Here is a 22807-nt window from a genome sequence, read left to right as displayed (position 1 = left end):
GTCTAGGGTGAATTTAAAAATCTTATCTAATGAGCATCATGAAAACAGACAATGGTATACACCTTTCCTAGACATCTAGAATTTTAGAATCTGATAACCATGTATACATATTGAGGACATAGACAAGCAGAATAAAAAGTGAAATAGCACACGAACAGTGAAATAACGTATGTAAGGGTCAGCTGCATTTTGGAGGGTGGGATAGCAATTATTTAATTTGGATAAAAGGGAATAATCCTGTTCACATTGGACCTGGGATTATTATTTTCTCATCTTACAGCGTATTCCCATATTGGCACTTAAAAGGCTACATGCTATGTATCCTAGATGGTGAAGGTTGGACTAAATTGTGAAGAATTAAAAATACGTGATTTTGATCCTATACTGGAAGTATCCAGATTCTAGACTTAGGAAATCTCTTAATTACACTGTTCTCAGTTGCTTTTCGCCTAGATCATCTTCGACAATGAAAGCAGGAGCTTGTATTGTCTCTGCAATTTCAGCTTCAGATGGGAGTAATTTGGGGAACATTTTCTCTAAGAGGATAAACCAAGGTAGCTTTGTACAGGAAATGACCAATGACATTGTGTAAGCCCATTTCCTGGCCATGAGTGGTTATGTAAGTGAGAAAACCACTGGTGGACACAAAAATTGTCTGGAGAGAATTAGGGACAACTCTAGTGGGTGGAGATGGCAGTTGCTAGGGAATGCAGCACACAAGTAAGGACACCAGGTGGCACCCTTTATTAACAGTGTTATATTGGTTCCTTCTCTCCCCCCGCCCCCCCCAATGGAGGTAAAATCACAGACTAGCAAGGAGTTGAAGGAACCAACCCCCTATTTCTTACTGTTGTGGCTAATGACCCTTGGCTCCTTCTCCAGATTAGAAAATGTGAAAATCCCATTTTATATTTCATTATGTCTGCAATACATGGTTGAAGGGAAGGAAGCTTCATGCATCTGGTAGCTATTACCAGTTGGTCTTCCCAGGAGGTGACTTCCCTGATCTTTTTGTCAACTTGTTAGGTTTACAGTTCTCATTTTTAATACCTGCTACAATACACACAAGTATATACCTGTTTTGCCACTTGGCTGTACAAGACCCACTCACAGCAGTGGGTTTAGGAGTCCTTCCCTCTTGCTAACAGGTCATCTCCCCCAGGGGTTCCAAGGATCTGTTTGGGTCAGATGAGAGATGTATCAGTGCACTATTTCTCTGGAGCCCAAGAGTTTTGGCATAGGTTAACCTTTTTGTAAGGTAATTTCTCTAGATAGCAATGAGGCAGAAAGGCTCCTAGAAAATAAACTTAGGCTGAAACACGTATGAAATAATATGTAAAGGTATTTCTGTGCACGCTCTGTCATCCCCCACACCCCGCCCATGAGCTAGAAAAACTATACCACGGAATCTAGTGACAGCAAGCTTGGCAGTGATCTCGCCAAAGTAGCTGTACTAGGGAAAAGGTTTCACGAGTAAATTTTGACAGGAACATGGAAAATATCTGGAGCAACAAAGTCCTGGTTAACTGTGGATGAGAACACAATGGAACATTGGAGGCTAAGGAATCCATGAAACAGATCCATAGGCACATTGACCTGACACCCCGCCTCCCTTCCCGCCTAAGCTCCCTCCCCTTTCTTCCATCACGGCCAATCAGGTTGCCTAGTTCAATACACTTCTCAGCGATCTAGAGTTACTCAGGAGAGTCATTTCCACGTAGGTCAACGCGCCGGACGGGCGGCGAGCAGAAACTTATATCCGTTTTAAATCCCAGCGCTTGGGAACAGACCTTATGGCTGTACCCCAGTCTTGTAATTCTGAGCTAGGAGTTAGTTTCAGCTCTGGTCCTTCGGGTCTATCAAATGCCAACCGTAGCACCCTGGGGGCGTGGTTACCGTTTTGTTGGGGCTCTGGGAAGTGCACTTATCTGGGGGACCGGGCCTGATGATACCATAAAAGGCTTGGTTTTCTCAGTTCTGAAGCCGTGTTCTGCCGACCTTCCTCTAGGAACCGTACTCGCGACTGCCTTGTGCGGAATCCTTGCTTCGCAAGTCCCCTGTCCTCTACTTCCTAGACCCTTTCATTGGCTCCGCCCCTATGGGCAGTACTCGTCCACTCTGGGAACGCCCTCCTGCGTAGAGACCGCTCCCCCTCGCCTCCGCTCCTCCTACCCAGCTCGTAGCTGAGCCCAGGCGGTAGTTCGCGTTTTGAGCCGCTCGTGCCACCATAGCTGTGCTGCTGCTGCCGCCGCGGAGCTGAAATCGCTGAGCGCGATGCCTGAGGGTGCTGCGAGCCGGGCGGCCCGCGCGGCACGGGGCTGGTGAGGCTGGGCTCGAGTGGGGGCGCTGGCGAGTAGCAGGGGCTTCTGAGGGAGCGGAAAGTGAAAGGTTTAGGGCTCCTGCGGCTGGCCGAGAGCGAGCTCAGGAGGGTCGTGGGTGGGGGAGGGAGGCTCCCGTGGCAGAACGGGTTGCAGGGCCACAGCGAGCCCCGCCACGCTGAGTGTCCCTGCGGCCGCCAGCGCAGGTGCTCAAGGACCCCGTGGGACTCCTCGGTGGCCTCGGCGGTCTCCTTCTTTGGACACTGCAGATGCCATGAGAACAGTTGGGAATTAACGGGAATCAGACCGGCCACTAGCCCTTCTAGGGCCCATCCCATCCTTTCTGGCAGGTGTGGCCCTGGCGTTTCTTCGCAGCTCAGGCTTTTTAGCCCCCCTTTAAATGAGTCTGTCCTTCAGGCGTTGTAAGAAACCGCACTGGGCTTGAAGGTGGGGATGAGGCGAAGGGAGAGGGCAGTACCTAGAGATAAGAGCTGCAGACACGGCTAGGCGGAAGGTAAGGTGGCTTCTGCCATCTCAGGTCAGTGAGAGGGCATACTGGAAGGCCCTGTGGAGTGGGAAAGCAGTGCCGCTGTTGAGACAAGTCCTAAGATTGCGCCAGGAAGTGTCCCGGGGGGCTCCTCATCATGATGGCTGTGGAAGGGTCAACCATTACCAGCCGGATCAAGAACCTTCTGCGATCCCCATCCATCAAATTACGCAGGAGTAAGGCAGGAAACCGGCGAGAGGACCTCAGCTCCAAGGTGAGTCCTAGTATTGGGAGCCACCCCTTTCCTCCCCTCCCCTCCTCTGCTCCATGTACGTCTTTTACCTTACTCTTTCTTGGGAAAGAGGAGAACTAGAAGCTCACTTGGGCGCTAAAGGACCAAGTGTGCCCATCTCTGCCCCTCAAGAAAGCAATGAGCAAGCAGGGATGAGCATGCTGAGATTCATCTATGAAAAGGGAAGAACATGAGGAAGGCAACCTGGGTTCAGTTGTGGCCTCACTACAAACTAAGTCTGTGCTTGGGGAAGCCAGTTGATATGCTGTAACTCAGTTTTCCTTCTTGGAAGAGGGTAGTGGGACCACATATCCTGTGAAGGGCTAAGCTGCCACTAATGTAGCCGCAAGTGTTAGTGTCACAGCTGGGGTTATGTAAGACAGTGGTAGCAGAAAGAAATATGCTAAAACACCTAGTCGGAGGAATCGGCTAGGTAAATGCTCTTCCCTGGTGTCAAAACAAATTTACTTATCTATTCAAGAGACCTGAATTAATTTAACTGGAGTTTCTTGGCTTTTTAGGAATGATAACATGCGAGGGGCCAAATATCTGCCAGCCAAGCAATTCTGGTTTGCCCTTGAACATTGCTTATCTCATTCACTATATCCCACCCTGCTGCAGAAGTTCGTCAGAGACCAAGTCCCTTCCCATCTCCTCCCATGTCTGGGTGTAGGTGTTTATGCTTTCTTCAACTTTGTAGAGCCCCACAAGTTTGGGAATACAAAAGTAGACAAATTTATTTAATCCCTGAGGGAACCTGGGGCCTTGTTCCCACAGGATCAGATTAGGCTTTTGTGTCTTATAAGCAGCCTGTAAACACAGTAGCCTTGTGTAGTGCAGGATTGCTACAGGGAGAGGCATTTGAGACCGCAGCATTTTATTGCCTTGCCTGTATCTCTTCAGAGATGAGTAAACCCAGTGAGGAATGATTTAGAATGCTAATGTACAGCATGGCAGAGTTCTGGGAGGACTTAACTCAGATCCCTGTCCCTTAGCAAAACCTTACTTGGATTTGGTCAGAAGGTGAACACCTTTGCTGTATATTTCATTCAACAGGAATCAAAATTGGGCACAAGGTTCCATGGCTGTGGAGATAGTGACTTTTCCAAGGGCTCTTATTAATCATTGTTCATAGTCTCCAGAGGCAGGAGAATGAGCCTGAAACATAGACACTGTCTTAGATTTGGCTCCGTTCACTCATTTGTTGTGTTGGATCATTCTTAGTACTGTAAGCTCTCGTATTCTTGGCTGGTAACTTGGCAATGACCAGCACTATTAGAGCCATCTTCTTTATCTTTGGCCTCTTTTTCTGACCAAGAATGGTATAGGTAATAGAAATGTATGATGGGAGTTTAGTCTTCAGTATTAATACTTATTGTAATTTTGGTCTGGAATCTGGATGGTACGGTTACCATTCTTTAAAATTTACCATGTCGTTCATCATTAATGCATTCTACAAACGTTTATTGTGTGCCTATTATGTGTAGAATCAGCGATGAATAAAACATTATATCCTTGCCATCAAAGAGCTTGTGGCTGGTCAGACATGTAAACAAATAATTACAACATGGTGTGGAAAGTGCTGTCCTAGAAGTATGTATAAAGGTGTTAAGGGCAGCACAGGGGCGGGAACCTAAATCAGTTTAGGGGGATCAGAAAAAAACTTCACAGAGGAAGGGATGCTTGAACTGTGAGTCCTGAGGCAAGAGAAGAGGAGAAGCTCTTAAGGAAAACAGTGAAAAAGGGAATCTTTGGCATCACCATTAAACATCCCTGCTTCAAATAGGAATTCAGTGCTTCAGACTGCTTTAAATGGCTTTGTTTGTCCTAGAGCTGTGAATGAAGGAAATACTTAGCTGAAGTTGAATGACTCTTGAACAGTCTGACAGAGCAAGAGTGCTGGTGCATATCTTTAGCACCCAAAGTAGTAGCTGCCTTTGTGTGCCTCGGACCTTGCAGATGCTTGACTCCCCACACTCCTTACTGAAGACTCTACCTGAGATGATTCTAAAAGCCTGCCTTGTGGGCTTCCCTGGTGGCGCAGTGGTTGAGAATCTGCCTGCTAATGCAGGGGACACGGGTTCGAGCCCTGGTCTGGGAAGATCCCACATGCCGCGGGGCAACTGGGCCCGTGAGCCACAACTACTGAGCCTGCGCGTCTGGAGCCTGTGCCCCGCAACGGGAGGGGCCGCGATGGTGAGGGGCCCGCGCACCGCGATGAAGAGTGGCCCCCGCTTGCCGCAACTGGAGAAAGCCCTCGCACGAAACGAAGACCCAACACGGCCAAAAATAAACAAATAAATTAAATAAATAAATAAATAAAAGAAAAAAAAAAAAAAAGCCTGCCTTGTGGTAACCAACATTAAGACGTGGTGTACAAGGCTTTGTGAGCTGCTCTAGTATGTGGTAGCTGTGGTAACAGTCAGAGAGCTTGTGCTTCATGGATAAATAACTCTGAAACAAAATTTGAAGACCAAAAGACATATGCCTTTTGTGTGGGGTGGGGACAAAGAAGGAAGCGACAGAGGGCCTTTCTGCAGCTCTTACCTCATATGGCCTGCTGTTTTGAATCATAACTGTTCTTGCTATCTAAAGTAGGCTTTTCACCAAATTCTCCACTTATTTTTAGATCCAACTCTATATTTACTGGAGCCACGGGGCCTTCTCTAACTAACCCTACTACCTTGGAACCAATCTCTAATTGTTCTTTTATGTATGTCTTCATTTCCTAAGTCAGGGCCATGTTCTTTTTTATTTCCTTTACGTTACACTGTGTAGTACAGTGTAAGGAATGCACTAAATACTAAATGAATAAATGAATGAGAACAATTTAAAGATGTCAAATATAGTGGGGATAAACTTGAAATTCCAGAAGAATAGCAAAAATGATCAGGAGGAGTTTGTGACCTCTTTAGAAGAGAAAATTAGGAAGAATAAAATGTGAAAAAAAGAAATAGAGATGCAGCCTATTTAGGTGTGAAGGGCATTAGAGAGAAGGGAAAGTAGTGCTCATTAAAGGCTTTTTAATTCAGGAGAGACCTAGTTAAAAATATGGTTAAAATATGGTTAAAAGCCAAAGTGAGAGCCAATAGAGATGGGGATTTAGGTTATTAGAGAGAGTAGATGAGAGCTGAGATTTGTATTACACTTTCTCTAAGGGAGGGAAGGAAGTCTCTGCAGTGTAATAGAATTGGAAAAGAGTAATTTGAGGTTTTATGCCAGATCTGCTGAGTCTTGATGAAGTGTAACTCAAAGTTATCTGTTGTAAACACTCTTCAACTTCAAATCCTGTGCAATTGTCAGTTCTTTCTCTCATCTCAGTTGAACTGTGTTTTCCTTAAGAAGCAAATGTGTGTGCTGTTGGTGGCTAACCCTCCCCCTCTTTTCTTAAAGTTTCTGAAAGATTTTTATGTGGAAGGAGCTGGGTGGTTTTTCATTTTAACAAAGGACAGAAATGGACTGAAGCCAAGCAGGCAAGATTTAAATTAGGGATACAAAAGGATTGCCTGTGCTGGAGGGTTGTTAGGTTTTGAAAAAGTGAGTGAGGGAGGTTTTGAAATCTTCTTCCTTATTAATAGCCATTACTACAATCCGAGTTATATATTATCCGTTTGGAAACAATGGGCAAGGTGACTGCAACTTTCTTCTAGTTCTCAGTTTTTATGAATATAAGTCTAATTCATATCCTCCCCTCCCCACCATTTCTTCCCCCAGTGTTTCTCCTGCCTGATTGTATGGTAGTGCTTTGAGCCTTTTAATATGTGGCTGTAAGAAGAATTTGTGTAGGTGAGTTTCATAGAGAAGAAAAAACTGGCAGTAATCTAATTTCAGTTTTGGATTAGTGTTTGAGCCCAGGTGTTAGTATTGAGACTCTTTATTATGCCTATTTGGCAGTGAGGAGTCATATTCATTTTTTTAATATAAATTTATTTATTTACTTATTTATTTTTGGCTGCGTTGGGTCTTCGTTGCTGCACGCGGGCTTTCTCTAGCTGTGGCGAGCCGGGGCTACTCTTTGGTGCACGGGCTTCTCATCGCAGTGGTTCTCGTGTTGCGGAGCATGGACTCCAGGTGTGCAGGCTTCAGTAGCTGTGACTCACGGGCTCTAGAGCGCAAGCTCAGTAGTCGTGGCGCTTGGGCTTATTTGCTCCGCCGCATGTGGGATCTTCCCGGACCAGGGCTCGAACCTGTGTCCCCTGCATTGGCAGGCGGATTCTCAACCACTGCGCCACCAGGGAAATCCTTTTTTCAAAGCATTTATGGATCACTGTCTGGCTCTAGCTTGATGGCGCTCAACTTGGGGGAGAGGTCAGGAGGGCAGTAAGACATCAGAATACCTGTGCAGCTTTTAAAAAAATACGCATTCCTGGGCCCCATCCTATCTATATGGAATCAGAACCTCTGGGGGTACAGTTTGTTAGTTGTGTATATATTAAGTTCCACCAGAAGCCCACTGCTGGTTTCAGCCCACCCTGAAATCTGTTGGCTTCATACCCAAGTCCTCATTGAGGCTTCTTGAGAATATATAAAGCTAGCCCAGTAAGTATACTCTTCTCCTTGAGTAGTTTTTTTAATCTCCATTGTATCTTCTGGACTGATTGCTCTGTTAAACTGCGGTATCAGGGATAGATCTGAGAGAAGTGCCCTGTTGTAGGGTAAGATGTAAGGAGCTGGTCATTGCCTTACTTAGATCAGCAGGAATTTCCCTTGGGGGCAGAAATAGGAAAACTTTATGATAATATCCCTGAGTCCTAGCCAGTTTTTTTGTCACCATTCCACTACCCACTGCCCTTGGGACTCATAGCAACCAAGAGTTTTTAGTGTTTAATACATACTCTGGGCTCCCCACCTAGAATAGATGACCGAGGGTAGAGGCCTCTGGCCAGCAGCCCTGCCCCTCACCTGTCTTTGTGAGTGAACTTGGGCAAGTTCTTGTTGAGTTTTCTGTCTATGATACAGTCTTCAGTTAAGGCTTGTGAAGTGTCTTGAGCTCCTCAGAACAGGTGGTGTACAGGGAAAAGTGTGAGGTGTTCTGGTCTTGTTCCTTTGATCTCCATTTCCTTTTCCTTCCGGTGCCTGCAGCTGCCCTCAGCCTTCAAAGTAAGTCTCACTGGAGAGAGAGGATTCTTCTCTCTGCAGCCCAACACCTCTTGCTTTGCTGTCTAAAATAGCCCAGCCTCTTCAGGCTTTAAGTTGTCTTGCAAAGCCTCCCCTCGTCTGTTTGGCCTCACTTATTTCGGAGTCTAACAGTACTGCTGCTTTCCAAGTTTCTTTTCCGTCTCTCAGCTTGTAATTTAGGGCAAGTTTCCCCTGTTGGATCTGTTTGAGTCACTGTCTTCTTTCTTGCTAGTATTTTGACTGTCTTTGGGGCCATTGGTATTTCTCTGACTTCACTTCTCTCTTCCGTTTGTTGTCTGTGTGTTTTCATTTCTTGACTAATGAAAAAGCATTCATAGAAATGAGGCTTCAGCCTGACCTCTATAACCTCTCTGTCAACCTCCTGAGTCTCAAGTTGGACTTGTGGCTGTTATCACTGCCTCTTTGTTTGGAAAACAGTCTAGGGCTTGAAATTTGGGACTATGTTTATTCAAACTAAGCTCCTCTGGGAACATGGTCTGTCCCACCGTTGTTCTCAGAGTATCTGTTGGTTTTTACTTCATGTCCAGACTGCCCTGTTGGTAGGAAAAAAAGCTACAGTGTTTTCAGTAGGATTTGTTATATTATGAATCACATTCCCACTGCTACAAGCTAAGCCTCTCCTCTGGGCTCTGTTGTTTAATGCAGGACAGGGCCAGGTTTCTGTCAGCTTTCTTTCACATCAGTTCTCAGTAGAGGTGTGGAGTGAGAGCTGCCCACCTGTTTGGAAGTTTACTGAATAATCCACATTGTGGATTTTACTTTAACTTCTGTTACCTCTTTTTTAAAAATGGGGGGTAGGGGGAGGGCAAGAAATAAAGTGAGTGTGGCAGACAGATTGGGCAGTGTAGATCTTTAGGGTTGGTATTTTTGGTTGTTCAGATTTTCCAAATCTTGGTTTCCTTCCTCCTAACTGTTGTATCAGCAAGTTCACAGTGCTTCTTAATTGGCCACAGCATTTTCCTCTGGTTTTGAAGGACGCTTACAGAAGAATGAGTTCATATTATGGATATCTCCTCTTAGACTTCTAGGGAGTGAATTCCACTCTCTCTCATTTTATCACAGAGAATGTTTGTAATGCTCTGTGTGTTGATTCCCTAGTCTATAAAACAATCTCTTTTTAGGTTAGATTTTAAAATTTATACACTTTATCTCTCCCCCTAAACCTGGAATGGAGCTAAAGATACTTTCCCTTCCCTGCCCCTTCATTCATAGTTGAGATTTAAATGTACTGGAAGATCTTGGAACAACACTTTGTGAGACCACATGGCTGTTTTATTTTGGTTTTTTCCCCCACTTTGTCACATTCTCTTTTGGAGGAATCCTGAGAAGGAATTCCTCAGGTTCTTCTGGGTTTGAACATTGCTTCTCACTTGTGCTGAGCTCACTAAGTTTCTGACTTCCCATCATACCTCTCCTCTGTCTTTGCTTTCTTTGTTCCTTTAGTGGTGCTTCTGGTCATTTCCCCGTGAGTTCAGCTGACCCATTAAAGGTGCTTGCACTTAAAAACGAAACTTAAAAATATTGTGAAATATAACAGACATTGAAAGTTTATGAAATATAATAATATAACCTTGTATTGTGAATAATTATAAAATGATTGCTCACGTAACCACCACCCAAGTCAAGAAGTAGAACACTGCCAAGTTTCTGAAGGATGTGATGCTAATGGTGTCATTAAGGTGAGATGAGATTTTTCTCTTATGTAATTAAGATGATTTTATTGTTAAAAATCAAAATACTCAAGGACTTGATCTTGACTATTTGTTCTTTTCAAGTTTCTTCTTTTCTATCCATTATAGATTTGTGCTATTCAACATTTCCAGGTAGTATGCTTATTGGAACCACCCCTTTCCAGCCTTTGTTGTCAGTGCTTCCTGTCTTTATCTTACAATAATAATACTAGAAATAATAATATTTGTAGTGGTAATAATGGCTAACATTTATTGCGTTTTTTGCTGTGTACTGTGCTTAAGCATGTACGTATATTATCTCATTTAAGTTTCCCACCACCCTACTATAAGTACTATTACTATCCCCATTTTGTAAATGAGGAAACTGATGCTCAGAGAGGTGGTTATGTAGCCAGTAGATGACTGAGCTGGGATTCAGATCTTGGCTATCTTAACTCCAAAGCCTGCTCTTAATCTTTATCCTGTACTCCTCCCAGGGAGTCTTCATGTGCAAAACATGACACTGAGCACAGAAGTATGCCCAGTATTGCTATAGCCAAGAGTCACATCTGCGATCAGCTTGGAAAAGGGCAGTACTTTAAAAAATATACTTTTCCCCCAACATTCCCCATAAAACTTAATTTAATGAACTTCTTAGGATGTTATTTTAGAACCATCATTCAGTAACCCTTGTCCCTTGCATCCTTGCCCCTCTTCCCACTCCCAACTCCAGATTTCGTGAACTGTATCCCAACTTCTCTTTCTATGGTACTGTTAGGAACTGTACAGCTCGTGGTTCTGTGGGTACGTGAATGTTAAGTTGACAGGGCACAGCTGTGTGGTTCCAGATGACCATAAGCCACAAACAGTTGCTGCTTCTCTCTTGGGGTTGGAGTGAGGTGGGGCAGTGAAGTGGAGACCAACAGATGCCTCGGTTGTTTTTGTGTGTGGGTATCATGAGGCTTTAAACTATTCTGCTCTTAGTTGGCGGTTGATTCTGTAGCTCACACTCCTGACTGCTTGTTAGTGCCCCCTACCCCAAATCTCTCCTTCTTCATCCCCATTCTCCACCTCTTTGTTACCTCTGTGGCTGTCCCTGCGCACAGCGGACCTTATCTCTGAAGCCGTGGAGAGTTGCTGAGTTGAAATGCCTGCTTTCTGTGAAAGAAGCTGGATCTAAAATACCCTGTGCCAGGGCTGATCTGGATGATGACAGTTGGGGCTCAGTGAACATGAAAATGAGCAAAAATGAGGTCATTTGCCCACCTGACTCTGTTTGGCTGGGTGGGCTCCAGGGTTGCTAAGTTCCTTGAGCAAGTGCCTTGCCTCACCTGATCTCAAACTTGTATTATTTTGATTTATTTCCTCAAATAGGCAACAGTGATAACATTATGGGTGCAAAAGCATGGGATCTTAATGCATGCTTTCCTGCAGCTGCCCCAGTTAGTCCTGAGGAGAGGAAGCCCCAAGCTCGTTTGTGATCATGGGGGAGGAGCTCGGAGCATGCTCAGAAATCTTGACTCTTGCCATCACTCAGCTACTGCCTAGAGAAAAGCAAGCAGCTGCTTGTCAGGACTAAACATGCAATGGGCAGGCTGCAGGCTTGCCTCTGGTACCCTGACACTATTGGTCAGCTTCTATTTGGAAAAGCACAGTATCATTGCACACCATGATGGTTTTCATATGCCATAATAACCTGCTGCTGACTTTTCTGAACATGCCCTTTCTCCTTATGATGTCCTTCCTTCCCCAGGCTGCTTTGGTCTCCCTTTTGAGGCCTCCACAGCAGCTGTGGTAGAGACTTTCCCTCATAGTTGGCTGGTGAACAGGGCTTCTCTGAGTTGAGGTGTAGACAGATTAGTGGGTGGGGGCAAGAGGCCAGTGGTCTTGTTAAAATGCAGATTGAGATTCAGACCCACCCCAAGACTCTGCATTACTACCAGGCTCCCAAGTGACACCCATGCTGCTCTTCCTTGGGCCATACTTTAAGTAGCCATGCTGGTTTGTGTGTGTGGATTCTCTCTCATTTGTAAAATTGGAATACTAATGGCTTTCTCCCAGGGCTGTTGTGAGGATTCAATGAGATTTCATGAATGTGAAAGCACATTGTAAGATCTAAATAAGTTTATAGCTATTACGGGGTTGCTAATATTATCAGGGTCCACAGATTTCTAGAATATCCAGGAATTTTCTTCTAATTTTCTGGCAAGATTTTATTCCTTCAAGTTTCCATTTGTGAGAAGTACTTTTTTGCAGGTTCAACCTCTTGTGTTCCAGCACTGAATCATCCTCCCTGTGCAGCTTTTTATTGTGACCTATCTTCAGCCCCTTTTTCTTGCCAATATTAACTTGTATCAACTATACTTTAACTACTGACCAAAAGAAAGGCTTAGCAAATATTCTTTTTGATACTAACTACTGTGTAGTTTATTTCAGGGCTATGGATATGATTTTGGGGAATTAAAAAAGGTGAGCTAGTGAACCAGGAGTGGGGGGAGTCCTAATTTACTGTGTCTGATTGGAAATCACTGGAGTAGTAAGCATGCTCTTTAACAGCAGTAGCTTCTGTAGAAATAAATATAACTTTTTTCTTCTTTTGGGGCTAATTCATTTATACTGGGAAATAATTTGGGAAGTGAATTAGTCTTAGAGCTTCCTTTCAGACTAAGAATTTAAAAGGCAGAGTGAAAACGCATTAATTTTATGACCCATTGTTTTACGTTTCTAATGTTGGGATGAGAGTGAAATATTCTATTTAAATAATTTTTGCTTAAAGAAAATATATGAAGATGTGGGGAAACAAGTGCACTCATACCCTTCTGCTGTTGGTGAAAGCAGACACTGATCTAACCTTTTTTAGCGGACAACTTGGTAATATCTATTAGAAAAAAAATTTACATATTCATATCATTTGATTTAACAGTTATAATTCTGGGATTTTATTCTATGCAAACATTTACACCACACAAAAGTGTATATAACTGAATTTTTTTGTTGTTGGGGGGCGTTATTCACAGTAGTGAAATCTTTGAAGTAATCCAAGTAACCATCAATAGGAGATTGGTGTACATCCATAAATGAAATACCTTGTATTTGTTGAAAAGAATGAGTTCAATCTATATATACTGATATGAGAGGGTATACAAGATCTATTAAGTGACAAAAAGCAAACTGTATAACAGTTTTTAAGTTAATGATTATTTATATTTTGTTAAAACATGTATGTTAGTAAATGCATAGAAAAAATTGTGAGGCTATAAATACCAAACTGTTGTTAAAATTGGTTACCTCAGGGAGGGATAGTAGATTATGGTGAACATTCACTATCTACATTTCTATATTTCTGTAATGTTGGAATTTTTTACAATGAGTGTGTGTTATTTTTGTAAGTAGAAAAAAACAGTAAAGATAAAAGTCTCTCCGATTTAAACATGTGTATTTCATATTTAAAATGTTTAAATTTAAAAATCTGTATACTCATTTTATTAAAGAAGTTATGTACAAATGTTGGAAAATATATCTGGTATAATAAACTTTGTTTTTTTAGTAATAATAGGACATAAAAATATTTTCTCACAAATTCATCATTAACTTCTTGAATTTGAAATAATTCATTTCTTTTTTAAAAAAAATATTTATTTATTTAGGCTGTGCCAGGTCTTAGTTGCGGCACATGGGATCTTCATTGCTGCACCTGGGATCTTCGTTGCTGCATGCGGGCTCTTTAGTTGCGGCATGAGGAACCTTTAGTTGTGGCATGCATGTGGGATTCTAGTTCCCCGACCAGGGAACGAACCTGGGCCCCCTGCATTGGGAGCGTGGAGTCTTAGCCACTCAGGAAGTCCCGAGATAATTCATTTCTGATACTCAAAAATATTTTCTTGGTTAGCTTTGGTAAATAAAATGTCTTTTTATACTTTCTGAAGTACATGTGCTTTCTGAAAAGATTTTTTTACACCATATAGAGAAACGTAAAGAAGAAAACAGGTCATTCATAATTCTAACAGCCAGAATAACTATTTATAGCTCCATTCATTTCTGATTAAAAAGGACAGGTAAAGCTCTTTTTAAATAATAGTATTGTTACTTTTATTAAACAAGAATTATCTCAATCTTTTTGGACTTACTCATTAATTATAATTTAAGTCAGATTTATGAAGAGCCATGCCATGCATGTATTTACTAAAGTCAGGGGTAAAACTGTTTGGTTTGTAATCATGCAAGGCACATGGATTATTCCATTCAGACCTTCCCCAATCTTTCTGGAAAGGCATCAGAATCCTGCTTCCTGCTCCAGCTTCTAGGTTTGGCTATGATAGATGGAGAATTCTCTAGGAGGTTAAAGAATTTACTAAGTAAGATGCACCAAAGAATATTCACAAATATTTTTAAAGTATTAAAAATGGATTCAACAAATATACTATATTAAACACTGTGTGCTGTGCTATAAGCATAGAGTTGTATGAGATACAGCCTCTGCCTTACAGGAGATTATAGAGTAGCAGGAGAGATAAGACAGATCCTTAAAGAACTTCTGTACTACAAGGTACTAAGTAACACATGCCATGTAAATGATGAAAATTAAGTGCTGCTGTAAGAATACCAAGGAGGGAGGAGTCACTTCTGGCCAGGTTGATCATGGAAAGAATCATAGGGGATGTGATATTTGAGCTGGTTCTTTTTTTTTTTTTTTTTTAACATCTTTATTGAAGTATAATTGCCTTACAATAGTGTGTTAGCTTCTGCTTTATAACAAAGTGAATCAGTTATACATATACAATATGTTCCCATTTCTCTTCCCTCTTGCATCTCCCTCCCTCCCACCCTCCCCATCCCACCCCTCTAGGTGGTCACAAAGCACCGAGCTGATCTCCCTGTGCTATGCAGCTGCTTCCCACTAGTTATCTATTTTACATTTGGTAGTGTATATATGTATGTCCATGACACTCTCTTACCCTGTCACATCTCACCCCACCCCCTCCCCATATCCTCAAGTCCATTCTCTAGTAGGTCTGTGTCTTTATTCCCGTCTTGCCACTAGGTTCTTCATGGCCTTTTTTTTTTTTCCCCTTAGATTCCGTATATATGTGTTTGCATACTGTATTTGTTTTTCTCTTTCTGACTTACTTCACTCTGTATGACAGACTCTAACTCCATCCACCTCCTTACAAATACCTCCATTTCATTTCTTTTTATGGCTGAGTAATATTCCATTGTATATATGTGCCACATCTTCTTTATCCACTCATCTGTCGATGGACATTTAGGTTGCTTCCATGTCCTGGCTATTGTAAATAGAGCTGCAATGAACATTTTGGTACATGACTCTTTTTGACCTATGGTTTTCTCAGGGTATATGCCCAGTAGTGGGATTGCTGGGTCGTATGGTAGTTCTATTTGTAGTTTTTTAAGGAACCTCCATACTGTTCTCCATAGTGGCTGTATCAATTTACATTCCCACCAACAGTGCAAGAGTGTTCCCTTTCCTCCACACCCTCTCCAGCATTTATTATTTCTAGATTTTTTGATGATGGCCATTCTGACCGGTGTGAGATGATATCTCATTGTAGTTTTGATTTGCATTTCTCTAATGATTAATGATGTTGAGCATTCTTTCATGTGTCTGTAGGCCATCTGTATATCTTCTTTGGAGAAATGTCTATTTAGATCTTCTGCCCATTTTTGGATTGGGTTGTTCGTTTTTTTGTTATTGAGCTGCATGAGCTGCTTGTAAATCTTGGAGATTAATCCTTTGTCAGTTGCTTCATTTGCAAATATTTTCTCCCATTCTGAGGGTTGTCTTTTGGTCTTGTTTATGGTTTCCTTTGCTGTGCAAAAGCTTTTAAGTTTCATTAGGTCCCATTTGTTTATTTGTGTTCTTATTTCCATTTCTCTGGGAGCTGGGTCACAAAGAATCTTGCTGTGATGTATGTCATAGAGTGTTCTGCCTATGTTTTCCTCTAAGAGTTTGATAGTGTCTGCCCTTACACTTAGGTCTTTAATCCATTTTGAGTTTATTTTTGTGCATGGTGTCAGGGAGTGTTCTAATTTCATACTTTTACATGTTCCTGTCCAATTTTCCCAGCACCACTTATTGAAGAGGCTGTCTTTTCTCCACTGTATATGCTTGCCTCCTTTATCAAAGATAAGTTGACCATATGTGTGTGGGTTTATCTCTGGGCTTTCTATCCTGTTGAGCTGGTTCTTGAAGGAAGGGTAGGGTTTCAGTATGGGATGGTGGAAGGGAAGGGCATTCCAGGCAGAAGAATATGAACAAAAGCCCCAGAGCTCCTTTCCAGAATAATGAATAATCCAGATTGCCAAAAGCACATCATTCATATGGTGAGTAGAAGGAAATAGAATTAGAAGAATGATAGGGCCCATTGACAGATGGATGCTAGGCTAAGACATTTATAATTTATTTAGTTGGCATTAAGGAGCCATTGAAAGTTTTTGAGCAGGTGAGGGACATGATCATAGCTGTACTATGGAAAGATTATTCTAATGGGTTGGGGAGGGGAGGGCAGTGTCTACAGTAAGGAGCTTGATTAGAAAACCATTGCTGTATCCAGGAATATGGTGCCGAAGGCCTCAACCAAGGTGTTGGCGTTAGGAATGGAAAGGAAATGAGAATTTTATAGAGAATAACACATTGAAGAGACCTTCCTTCTTCTAGGAGAGTCTCATGGAACAAGTTGGCATGATTGCAGGGACACTGAGAGTCCTCTCCACTCCCCTTGTCCCAGAACACACGTTCGCTTTGCACACTTAGTCCAGATAAGGAACAGTTAGTATTCTCCCTGGTTACAAAGTTTGGAAACCAAGAGATTAAGAAAACTCAGGCATGTAGAGGTGGTGAATGAGGAAGAATTAGACCTTTCTTGATGATCAGATTTTTAGGTCATAAAGCTTTGTTTGTGGTTCTGGTCTTGGTTATAGCAAGGACTGACCTTAGAGAGGAAAAAAATTTTTTTTTCCTTTATTCTGGTTGCTTAAATTGAGATGTCTCCTATCCTTGCCTTTCTGATAACTGGAAGAGAAAGGGAGGGTAGGAGTACCTGCTCTATACCAGGCACTGTGTTATTCAAGCTGCTGTTTGGACTTGGGTGCCCGCTGTTGGCTGTATTATAATTGAGTCCTTTGGCGAGAGGCCTCTCATTCGCTCCCTTCTGGTTTGAGGTCTCATGCCATCCTTACCTCTTCCTCCATCTGCACATGAAATCATAATCCCCTGCTTCTAACACTGTAATTTTAGTTGCCTTGGAAATGGGTGTCAGCTGCCTGTGTTGACTGTAGGTTCTAATGCCAGCTGGATGTGAGCATGCTCTGACCAGGTGGGGTACTCTGACATTGGAAGACCCTCTGTTACTCTTTTCTCTGCAACCATCTCTGTGAGGAGAGGTCAGAACACATTTTTAGACCCATTTAAGCTACTGATAAGACCTGCTACTTTTTTAAAAACATTAATGCTAGGAGGAGAGGACCCTGTTGCCCCTCTACTTCATCCTGTGCCCTTTGCCTTCTACCTTGGTTCTCAGACCTGTCCCTGATGCCTCCCTGATGGCATGGTGACTTCCCTTTGTTCTCTTTCAGAAACTGTAACATCCTGGTGGTTTTGGAGAACCTGAACTCCCTCCTTGGTCACCATGGTTTCTGGAACCAGACAGACCTAGGTTTGAATCCTGGTTCTTCCACTGACTATTTACTTGACTCCTTCATAACTAAAATGGAAATAATACTAGTCCTTCATAAAGTTGTCAAGAGTATTCAATGAGATGGTCTTACAAAGCGTTTAGCACAGTTCTTGGCGCAGAGTACACATTCAATAAATGGTATCTATTATGGCTGTAGATCCTCTGTCTGCCCAAGACCTTTTGCACCCCATGGGTGTGGGTATTCTTGTAAGAATACTCAGAGCATTGTTTTCTCCCTAGTCCCAGGAGGGGTTGAAATTTGGAAATAAAAAGGCAAAATGCTTTAATTGAATAGTTCCCCACCTGATTAATCACTGGAACCACCTAGAGAGCTTTAATATGCAGATTCTTGAACCCCACTCCATAGCTGTTGATCAAGAATCTTGCAGAGGCAGGGGGTGGGTATAGGGTGGGGACTGCTATCTGAAAAAAAAACTTGTTAAGCCCTCTGAGTGATTCTATTGATCAGCCGGAATTGGGAACCTCTGTTCTCTAGTCTCCAGGGGCTTATGCTAAAGGATCTCTAAGGTCACCTCTTCCCAAGCAGTGGCAGACTCACCTTCCTTAGAAGCTAAGGCTATTTTAATCTCAGCACAGCAGAATTGGCTCAGCTCCAACAAATCTTGATCTCTAGTGAGGGAACTTGGTTTTTCTGTCATACTGGAAGTTGTTTCTGGGAGACTTCATGGTATAGAAAGTAGAACCATAAATCAGCCACAGGAACCAGGAGCAGAGTAGAGAGGCAAGGTCTGTTCTACAGTTTTGGAGTGGCCATTGTGTCTCTTCCTGCCTCTGACCAGATGGCACTTTGGTCTCTGAAGGAGCAGGAGTAAGTGAGCTTGGGCATGATACCCGCTTCCCCCTTCCCCCTCCCAGGGCTGGTCACTGGGTCTCTGCCCAGCTGGCTAAGTCTCTGCACAAAGCCTCCTGGCCTTGGCTTCCTCTGTGGCTTTTGCATAAGTGGCAATTCTCAGAATCTGGTGGAGAATCTGCTTTGTGAGATTAGAGTGTAGTGTGTGGGCAAGAGACAGGCATAGTTATTCTTAACCTGCAGGAAGGGAGGGAAAGGCAGAGAGGGCTCTGCCTCGGACAGGTCTGTGACATGCTTGTTTATAGAAATAGCAAGCCCATAGTTTGGCTGGAATGACTTATAACTCAGGTATTTATAACTTGTATTGAGTGGGATTAAGAAGTAGAGAAGGGGAGAAGGGGGAAGAAAGAAATTGGTGGCAACAAAACATGGCAACCAAAACAGATCAGCTTCCTCACAGTTGCTGGGGTTTCTTTACCAGTTTGAGGTCAGCTAAATCCTAGATGACCCTGGCCTTTTGTGGCTCTGGCCCCTTAGTTTTGTCTCTCAAGGGAGCAGCTGCTTTCTTGCCACTGCAGACTCCCTGTAGTAGTCCCTCGCACTAAGAAAGCAAGAACAGATTTGAATCCTGTATGCTGTGGGCTCAACAAGAAACCCTTCTCTAGCAGTGCTGTTGTCTTGGCTCCACCCACTGGATCTCTCATTGGCTGGTGCCTCTCCTCTAGCTTGTGGGCTGGTCAGATCTAGGGACTGGAGAGACAGATACCAGAAGAGTTTAGAAGGCCTTGCTTAGAGTTCCTGAGATCATGTGTTTAGGGGGTTGGGACTGCTGGGGACCCTGTGCTATGTTGCAGATGGCTTTGGACTCTGGAGAGTCCATTTCTTGCTTCTTCACTTCTTTTTGGCACTTACATTGACTACCCCATCCTTCTGGGAACTCTCCCCTTCACTGGCTTCCTGGTTCTCCTTCTCCCTTTCTAACTGCCTGAGCCCTCATCTTCTCCATACTCTAAAAATAGCTACAGCCCCATTTCTGTCCTCAGCCTCACTCTCTCTTCCCTCTGTCTTCTCCTGCCTCATTGTACTTTCAGTGGTGGTTTTCACCTCCATGTGAATAATTCTTTTTTAAAAAAAATATTTTATTTATTTTTATTATTATTATTGTTTTGGCTGCATCAGGTCTTTTTGCGGCATGCGGGATCTTTCATTGTGGCGCGCAGGCTTCAGAGTGTGCGGGCTCCCTAGTTATGGTGCGTGGGCTCCAGAGCACGTGGGCTCTGTCGTTGTGGCACGCAGGCTCTCAGGTTGTGGTGCGCAGGCTCAGTAGTTGCGGCACGCAGGCTTAGTTGCCCCACGGCATGTGGGGTCTTAGTTCCCCAACCAGGGATTGAACCCATGTCCCCTGCATTGGAAGGCGGACTCTTAACCACTGGACCACCAGGGAAGTTCTGTGAATAATTCTTTTTCTTTCCATAGATTTTTAAGAATTTATTTATTTTATTATTTATTTTATTTTTGGCTGTGTTGGGTATTCATTTGCTGCACTCGGGCTTTTCTCTAGTTGCGGAGAGCGGGGGCTGCTCTTCGTTGTGGTGCGCGGGCTTCTCATTGCTGCGGCTTCTCTTGTTGCAGAGCACGGGCTCTAGGCGCACGGGCTTCAGTAGTCGTGGCACGTGGGCTCAGTAGTTGTGGCTCATGGGCTGTAGAGCGCAGGCTCAGTAGTGGTGGCGCCCTGGCTTAGTTGCTCCACGGCATGTGGGATCTTCCCGGACCAGGGCTCAAACCCGTGTCCCCTGCATTGGCAGGCGGATTGTTAACCACTGTGCCACCAGGGAAGCCCCCATGAATAATTCTTAAATATCTATTTCTAGTCCTCACCTCTCTCCCAAGCATCAATTCCATGTGTATGTTGCTAAGTTGAATGTTCTGTGGTCCCTACTAAATATTCCTGAAGCGCCTTAGATTCAGCATGTCTAAAACCGACATCATCGGTTCCCATCCTTACCCCCTTTGTCCAGACCCAGCTCCTCTTTCTGATCATGGCAGCATTTCTTTTCATAGCACCACCTTGTTCCCTATCTCTGAAGTTCAAAATTTGAGTCTTCTGTCTTTTTCCTCCAGAGTTGTACAGTGCCCCGTCTTGCCAATTCTGTTTGCTTTGTCACTTTTTTCTTTGTCATTATTTCTTTTCTACTCTCACTATCTTCATGCTGGTCTAGATCCTTATTACCTCTCACCTGAACTGTTGTAATAGCCTCCTAACTGGGCTCCCTGCCTGTGCTATGTGTCTTTTATACATCATCACCAAACATAGCTTTGATTGTGTCCCTGGTTTGAAACCCTTCAGTGGCTTCCCAGAGCCTCCAGTTGACCGCACTTAGTTTGGCAATCAAGGCCCTTCCCGGTCTGGTTATAGTCTACCTCTCCTGACCTAAGTCTCCTACAAAAGATCCTTGCTTTCACTGTTGCTCACCTACTCTGTTGTTTCCTTGTGTCGAACTCATTCATGCAACTTCTTCTACTGAGAATTCCTTTCTCTGTATTTCCATCTGTCAAAATCCTATCCTCACTGCAAGGACCAGGCCACATTCCATCTAGTCTTCCAGGAAAGCTTCATTGTTTCCCTTTCCTGATCCTGTTCAGAAATCATCGCTCTTCCTCCTTTTTGAGCACTTTATATCTTTCTTATGACCCTCATCACGTACTGGATTACTTTGTAGTATGTCATTCATCTTCCCTAATGGATTTTGAGGACCCCCATAGCATCCCAGTGACTTTCAAACATTTTTGAGAACAACTCACATTAAGGAATACACTTTACATTGTGACCCAGGGCACACACACACACACACACACACCCCTGAAATAAAGTTCCACGTTCAGTACTTACCATTACTACATGCCATGAGATCTATTTTTTGTTCTATTTTAGTTATTCATAACCTATTAAATCAATTTCAAATCCCATTAATAGGCTGCAATCTGCGTGTTGGAAAATACTGTTCTATCTAGTATGAATGAGTAGTCCCGTCTGTCGCCTCTGAGCCACCTGTTTTTTCCATCTACTTTAATGAGAGCCAGAAGAGCTCTTAAACAGTTGGCTTTATTCTTTCCTTCTCTCTTGGGAATAGGCTATTATGAAGTTATCCCTTTATCTTATTACAGTGAGGGATGATTTTGCTTTCCTTCTTTCTCTTAGGAGGATACAGTACTGCCCTGCCTAGTGCATGTTGGGAGGGGTGGGTATTCAAGCCTTCCTTTGCAGTGCGTCTGTAGTAATTCTGCCCTCCTGCAGCCTTGCTTCTGGGGAAAGATGACACTCTCTTTCAGGTTGGTGTAGGCTTTCCCCCATCTCAACACTCTCCACCTGTCCAAGGAAAGGCTGGGTCACAACTCGAGTATTCTCCCTGCTTCTAGGCTGTGTTGCAGATGTGGAGGAGATCACTGCAGGGTACAAAGTGGGTACCCTCTTCTTAATTCTGAGTTTTCATTGTGCATGATGTTCCTAGAACTGTGGATGTATCAGGCTGCCAGCTGCCTGTAGCAGTTGTGTCCCAGCTCACCAGCCAGAATCATTTACCTGGACTGGTGTGTCTTTTGGGCTATATTTCATTGGCATTTGGGCCATGAGGATTTGGAACCGAAGTTCCTGTCAGAACTTGGGGCCCCATCCCTGACTTTGAGGACAGCTATTTTCTTATAGGGCCTCTTCCCTGCCTCATTTTCCTCAAATGATGCTTGAGGCCAGAACTCTCATACTAGTGGGCTTGCTTCCTTATGAAGAGAGATGCTGTAGTATACAGGAGGGGCTAGGTTATTGGTTGCCAAGGTGTAGTCACAAAATCCCTGGGATCCCCAAAACCCTTTTAGGTGATCTCTGCGATCCCCTCTTTTCCAATTACATATCCAAATGAGGCCAACTTTTTTTTTTATCTTCACCTAGAATAACATATCACAACAGATTGAATGCAGATGCAGTTATGAGAATCCAGCCGTTTTCTGTTAAGCCAGACATTAAAGAGATTTGCGAAAATGTTAAACAGTGCCACTCTTCTCACTAAATTTGTTTGGTTTTGTTTTGGAAACTAGAGTTACTTTTAATAAAAGTGTTAACATGTAATGGGTTTATTCTTAGTTTTGAATGAATTAAATTTATTTAAGTATTTCCATTCTAATTTCTAACATAGTAAATATTGATAGATATAACTTGTATAAATGAAAGCTCTTTGAGGTCCTTGATAAATTCTAACAGTGTTAAGAAACCAAAGAGTGTAAGAGACCAAAAAGTGTGAAAATTGCTGGGCTAGGTCATGCTGTGGTAACAAATCACCTCAACAACTCCATGACTTAACGGATAGTTTATTTCTTGCTCACACTTTTGTTGCAGTGTGGGTCA

General features: G+C 43.2%; 1 protein-coding gene across 3 annotated transcripts in view; it reads left to right on the top strand.

The window, feature by feature from the left end:
• Positions 1 to 1149: 1149 nt before the first annotated feature.
• Positions 1150 to 22807, top strand: part of MAPKBP1 (mitogen-activated protein kinase binding protein 1) — a 54796-nt gene continuing 33138 nt past the window's right edge. Inside the window, exons 1-2 of one of the 3 annotated variants that reach the window (XM_007180349.2) lie at positions 1150 to 2321; positions 2857 to 3079. In XM_007180349.2, coding sequence (XP_007180411.1) covers positions 2963 to 3079 — 117 coding nt within the window. In that variant the 5' untranslated portion in view covers positions 1150 to 2321; positions 2857 to 2962. Of the gene's footprint in view, positions 2322 to 2364; positions 3080 to 22807 lie in introns of those variants that run through there. The other 2 variants (XM_007180351.2, XM_007180350.3) reach the window with 2 other exon arrangements.

Source organism: Balaenoptera acutorostrata, chromosome 3 (genome assembly GCF_949987535.1).
Source record: "Balaenoptera acutorostrata chromosome 3, mBalAcu1.1, whole genome shotgun sequence".
Lineage (NCBI taxonomy): Eukaryota > Metazoa > Chordata > Mammalia > Artiodactyla > Balaenopteridae > Balaenoptera > Balaenoptera acutorostrata.
The sequence above is the reverse complement of the archived record's forward strand: the minus strand, read 5'-3'. Positions and strand labels throughout refer to the sequence as shown.